At 54.9% G+C, this 5,890-nt stretch overlaps 1 protein-coding gene across 1 annotated transcript; it reads right to left on the bottom strand.

Annotated features, from left to right (window-relative positions):
• Nucleotides 1-1,230, bottom strand: CST11 (cystatin 11; the record flags this gene model as incomplete). Its single annotated transcript, XM_082362350.1, has 3 exons — nt 1-54; nt 328-432; nt 1,006-1,230. 3 exons carry the CDS (start codon nt 1,228-1,230, stop codon nt 1-3), a joined length of 384 nt encoding a protein of 127 aa, XP_082218476.1.
• Nucleotides 1,231-5,890: the final 4,660 nt, after the last annotated feature.

Here is a 5,890-nt window from a genome sequence, read left to right as displayed (position 1 = left end):
CTATTTCTGAACGCATTTTCCCACCTCCTCCTCCTCGTCTTTGCCTAAACACTGCTGGATGAAAGAAACAGAGGCTGCAGCCCAGCGACTGTGTCTTACGTCAGGCTGAGGTTCAGATATTCAGTGGGTGCACCAACAAGGTCCCCCGGCTGCTAAAATATTATTAAAATCAGCTACTTCCCTCAGGACCAGAGTGTCCCCCAACTCCTCTGCAGTTCAGCCACCTTGGCTTCTCCCTCTGGACCCCCCAACTGCTTCATCATTCTTCCAGCGACAAAGGAGCAGAGCACTGAGAAATAAGCTCTTTCTGGGTGACGTGCCCAGTACCTTGTAGAGCTCGCCTTCCTGGAAGGAGCAGTTGTTCACCTCCATCTTGAGGCAGATGGTCCGCCGCATCTCCAGGTTTATGCGATACTCCATGTGGTCGGTCAGCTGTCGGAGGCAAGGACAGGGGGATAAAGGACCTCCTCTCCCTTGTCTGTAGCTTCCGGGGCTGGGGACTCCTAGCGTGGCGCCCCAGGTCGAGGGCCTGCACTGGACAGACCCGTGGGCTCCCCCCACCCCCTGTCTGCCTCCCGTGCCCCTTTCTGCCATTTGAGCAGAATTCCCCAGAAGCCACTCCATGGGCAAAGTCGCCCTTGGGTGACCCACGTGATGCTCACGGTTTGTAAAGGGCAGAGAGCAGCAGCCCAGACTCTGAGGGCCAGCCCGTCTCAGCTGCGGGTCCTGGCGCTGCCGCCCCACGTGGAAACAGCCCCCGACGTGCACACATGTGGTGCGCCTGGCACCCCGGGGACCCCTCACGCGGGGCCACAGGCGGCTCGGGCCCTCAGGCTGGGGTGTGCAGCCCTGGTCCTGGGTATCAGTTAAGCAGCTCCACTTCATCCACTCCAGGGGATTTCTGCTTCTCTTAAAACCTCCACTTTGGACTAAACGAGGCTGAGTTCACTTGTGTGGCCACCCCGAGCCTGTGGTGCCCTGGCGCGATGGGAGGGGGGCACTGACCCTCTTCAGGACCTTGAGGACGCGCACAATCCGGAAGTTGTACGTGTCCTCGCTCTTCTGGTTGAAGTCCTTGGTCACAAAGTCCAGGGTGGTCACCACGACAGGATCTGACACCGGCACCTCGTGGACACTTATGAAGGTTTTCCTCCTTGTTTGGTAGGTGAGGGCCACCAGGGCCCCCATGATGGCCAGCAGCAGCCGGGCGCCCTGCTGGGGTCTGGCCATGGTGGCTCACCCTGCCAAGGCTGCTCCGCCCAGACGGATTTAAGGCAGCTGGGGGCGCCCATGCGTGTCCTCCTCCCTCGTTACCTGCAACCGAGCCCGCGGGGAGACCAGGGCAGGCTCGCGTCCTCCTCGCAGGCCTCCGCATCTCACATGCACACACACGCCGAACTCCCCTCTCCCTTGGGGGGGCTGCTCTCCCAGCAGCACAGACCCTCCTGCTGCCCCAGCATCTCTGGGTGGGAGCCAGGCCGGGGGTTTCTGTCCGCTGAGCTTGGCCCAGCCGGGTCGTGGGAGGCCTGAGCAGCAGGCAGGAAGCGATGGGCACTTGGGAGCGCTGGATCCCAGGGCGGTGGAGCGAGACAGAGCCCTGAACACCTCGTCCTCCTGTCCCTGTGATCTTCCTCAGACTTTCCGCTGGTCGTCCCCTCCCCACTCCTCGGGCTGGCTGGGATGCAAGCTCGCCCACAAGCCCAAACCTTGGCATCTTCCTCCTGCTAATATTTCTTAGCCCTGGGAGGTACCTGGGCCTCCCTGGAGAAGCTGATACTCCCCAGAAAACGGAGGGTGTGCCCCGTACGGGAAGCTTGCGGTTGTGGCCACGACGCGGCTCTGTGTTCGTGTCCTGCTGTCCCTGTGGATGCACCAGCCATGCTCTCCATCCCTGCGACCCTCTGTGGCACTCGTACAACACACGCACCCTCGGTCCAGTACCAAGGGGCCAGGGTCTTCAGATGCCCAGAGCTTAGAAGGCACTTGGAGCTGCCCTTTTCCATCTTGGAGGCCTGCCTGGAGAGGGAGAGATGGTTTCTGTCATTCTCCCCTGCCCTCTGTCTGCCCTGCCTCCCATCTCACCACCCATGGGTCCTGGACCTTCCTGGTCTGGATGAGGCGAGGAAGGGGAGGGACTGGGAAGGTCCAGCTGCGGGGCTCCCGCCCCGGCGGGATTCTGGAGCTGACTGCCAAGCGGGTCCCTTCCCTGTTCTCCCCCAGCCTCCACAGCAGTGACCTCTCCTCTCTTGGCACCTGGTTAGTGTCCTGTGGCTGCGGTGACAAGTGACCACCAACGGTGGCTTAAGACGACACACACTTATTACGTCACAGTTCTGGAGATTGGAGGTCCTAAAATTACGGTGTGCGCAGGGCTACACTGCTTCCAGAGGCATTAGGGAAGAACATTTTCTTTGCCTCTTCCAGCTTCCAGAGGCATTGCTCAGCCTGGGCCCCCTTCCTCCATCCTCCCAAACAAAAATATCAACATTCCCCATAGGATGTAAATAAGATATAGTCTCATAACACAATTTTCAAATGTCCCGGATACAATCCAAGATTACTCAGCATATGAAGAACCAAGAAAATTTCTCTCTGTTAAAGAATTCCCTTAGCCCTTCTTTTATAGCAGGTCTGCTGGCAATGAAATACTTTAACCTTTCCTCAACTGATAACATCTTTATACCACTATTATATTTTCCCTAAATATAGAATTCAGGTTTGGCCGTTCTTGTCTTTCAGAATTCAGAATCATGTTCTACTTCCTTCTAGCCTCTGTGTTCCTGGTGAGAAATCTGCAAGCATTCAAATCTTTGTTCTTCTGTAAATTATGTCTTTTCTCTAATGGCTCTCAGGTTTTTTCCTTTGTCTTTAGTTTTCAGTAGTTTGAGTATGATGTGCTCTGATGTGGATTTCTTGGAATTTACTTGTTTTGGGGTTCTCCGAGCTTCTTAAATCTGTGTTTTTGACAAATTTGGGAAAGTCTCAGCCATTATCTCTTCCCTTTCTTCTCCTTCTTCTCCTTCCTCCTTCTCCCCTCCCCCTCCCCCCTTCTCTTCCTCCTCCTCCTCCTCCTTCTTCTTCTTCTGGCACAACACTTTCTCCTCTCCCTCTGGGAGTCAAATGACATGAAAGACTTTTTGATATTGTCCCATAGGCTGCTGAAGCTCTATTCATGCTTTTTAATGTTTTCTTCCTCTTTAGTGTTCATAGTGGATAATTTCTATTGATCTATCTTCAAGTTCACAGGCCCTTTTCTCTGACATCTTCAGTCTGCTCTTGAGCTCATCCAATGAGATTTTTATTTTGGTTTTTGTATTTTTGCAGGATATCAGTAAAATATCCATTTGGTTTTTATGGATATCTTCTATTTCTTACTAATAGTTCCTACTCTTCCAATTTTTGAAGAGTGTTTACCCTTACTAGGAACCTTTTGATAACAGCTGCTTTAAAGTCTTTGTCAGATATTTCCAACATCTGAGTTATCTCAGCATCAGCGTCTGTTGATTGTTTTCTCCTGGGAGAGCTGAGATTTTCTTGATTCTTCATATGCTAAGTAATCTTGAGTTGTATCCTGGGTGTTTTGAAAACTGTGTTATGAGGCTCTATATCTTATTTATGTTCTTTGGGGAATGTTGGTATTTTTGTTTCAGCAAGTGATTCACCCAGCTGCATTCAGGGTGCAAATTCTGATCAGCCTTCTGGGGGTCGTGATTTCAGCGTCAGGTCAGCTCTGTGTCAACCCTCTGCAGGGCTGTTTGGGTCTGTGCATGTGTGTTCTTCTAGGGGCTGGGCTGGCTGGGTGGTGGTCTGTCCCTTCCTTCAGTTCACATCTTTCGTGTGCCATTAGGGTTATACCCACACTTGTGCTGTTCAGGGTTCACTTTCCTGAGCTCCCATGATCCCTCTGGTCCTTTCTCATTCCCCGGATCTTCCTCACGTTGCTCAGCTTTGCAGACCCACATCTACACCCAATTCTGGGGCCACAGAGTAGGAGGACAGAGATGGGAAAAAGCAGTGGAGGTTTGCCCCACCCTCTTAGAACCACAGCTGCTCTGATCAAAGAGGGAGGCTCCCCCCTCCCCCAATGTTTATGTGGCTGCAGTATCTGCCATCCCTTTTCTGCTATCAGTACTGCTGCCATGGATCGCCCAGGGCCTGGGGCGGGCGAGGACTAAGGAGAGAAAAGACAGGACTTCTCCCACTGTTCCTGTGCTTGCGAGCTCCCCATCCTGCTCCTAGAGGGCTTCTCCCAGAGCTGTCTGTCAGCTCAGCCCCAGCTACATACATGAGGATGGGCACGCCTGCTCCACCCCCGGTAATAATGGGGCGTCAGGAGGTATGTGCCAGCCCTCCCCAGAACACTTCCAGAAAGCCCCCATTCTCCCCATTCTCCCCTCACAGGGGCTGGAGCAAGGACACGAGGCTGGGCCAGCACAGCCCTCCTGCCCCAGGGCATTGCCAGGAGAGGGACAGGATCACCCCCCAGGGGACAGAGCAGCAGAGGGCCCCGACGTGCCTCCCAGCAGAACCGGGCCTCCTACCATGTGCCCTGTGCTTTGCCTGAGGCTTCTCTGGCCGCGGGCATGTGTGCCCATGGGTGGGGACAGGCCAAAGCGGCAGGCGGTGGGAGAAGCCTCTATACAAGACAGACAGGAGCTGGAGACTTGATACCCCCCTCAGGTGGGCCCCTTCGAGGCACACACTCCGTGTTGCCTCCCAGGAGCCCTAGAGGAACGGAGCCAGTGTCACCTGCTCGCCAGCATCCGCGCACCGGCTTCCCTCCGCCGCTCTCACTGTGCGCCCTGAGCGCCACCAGCACCATGGGGCCTCCACCTGCCTGAGGAAGGCGGGCCTGAAGCTCTGCTTAGGGCCCCCTCTGATGGTCTGGGGACTTCAGCCAGAAACGCTCCCACGGAGCTCTGCTCCCCTCCCTGTGGAGGCGGCGCTGGTCTGTATTTAAGTCACCTCCAGCTGCAACAATGTGTGATTCCGTGTCAGAAGCAGCAAGGTGCGTTCCCGTTGCTGGATCAGGAGCGGTGGTCCCAGGACTACCCGGGCACACCCCCCCATTGCAGTTGGTGTCCCCCGGTGTGGGGACAGCCCCATCCTGCTGGGCTCACCTCCCCTCTTCTGACCCATATCCACATACTGAGGGGATCGCTGTGTCTCAGTCCTGCTGTGTTTTCAAAAATAGGTTTCATTTTTAAAAGAATCTCAAACTTAGGGAAATGCTGTAATTACAATGCAAAGAAGTGTTTCCCTTGAAACATCGGAGAGGAAGATGCCAACGTGTTGCCTATCACCCCCAGCATGTTAGTGAGTGAGGCCCACACACAGGTGGGTCCTTCTCTCCAACTGCAGTGCAACCAAGAGATCCCCCTGCTGGTCCTCAGACCCGTCTGGCATCAGGGGACATGCATACCCCCTGCCTCAGCCAGTGACCGAGCACCAGAACATGGAAGCACCTTTCCTGCCAAGAGCTCCTATAGAGAAGGATGTGTTGATCGTCTTCCATCTGGGACGATCAGTCTTTCATTGACTTCACGACCTTGAAGCTTTTGAAGGGTCATTATTTTGTAGCGTTTCCCTAAATTTTTGTTTCCCTAATGTGGACAGTAGCCCGGCACCATGGCTCGTGCTCTCTCAGGGCAGAGGGTGATCCGTGTATCTCTCCTGTCTGTGCCCACTGGCCTCCGTGAGTGCACCCCCTCACCCCCCACTCCCTGACATCACCCAAGACCCCCTCTGGCCCCACTGCCCCGAGAAACGGCAACTCTGTTCTTCCAGTGGGTGCTTGGCCAGCTGTCCTGGTCTCTCCCGACTTCTGAAATAGCAACAATCAGACCCGCTGAGAGCTAAGGAGTAGGCATGTCCTGTAGTTGCATGTTTA

This window comes from Balaenoptera borealis, assembly GCF_965194805.1.
Source record: "Balaenoptera borealis genome assembly, chromosome: 16".
In the NCBI taxonomy this organism is placed as follows: domain Eukaryota; kingdom Metazoa; phylum Chordata; class Mammalia; order Artiodactyla; family Balaenopteridae; genus Balaenoptera; species Balaenoptera borealis.
The sequence above is the reverse complement of the archived record's forward strand: the minus strand, read 5'-3'. Positions and strand labels throughout refer to the sequence as shown.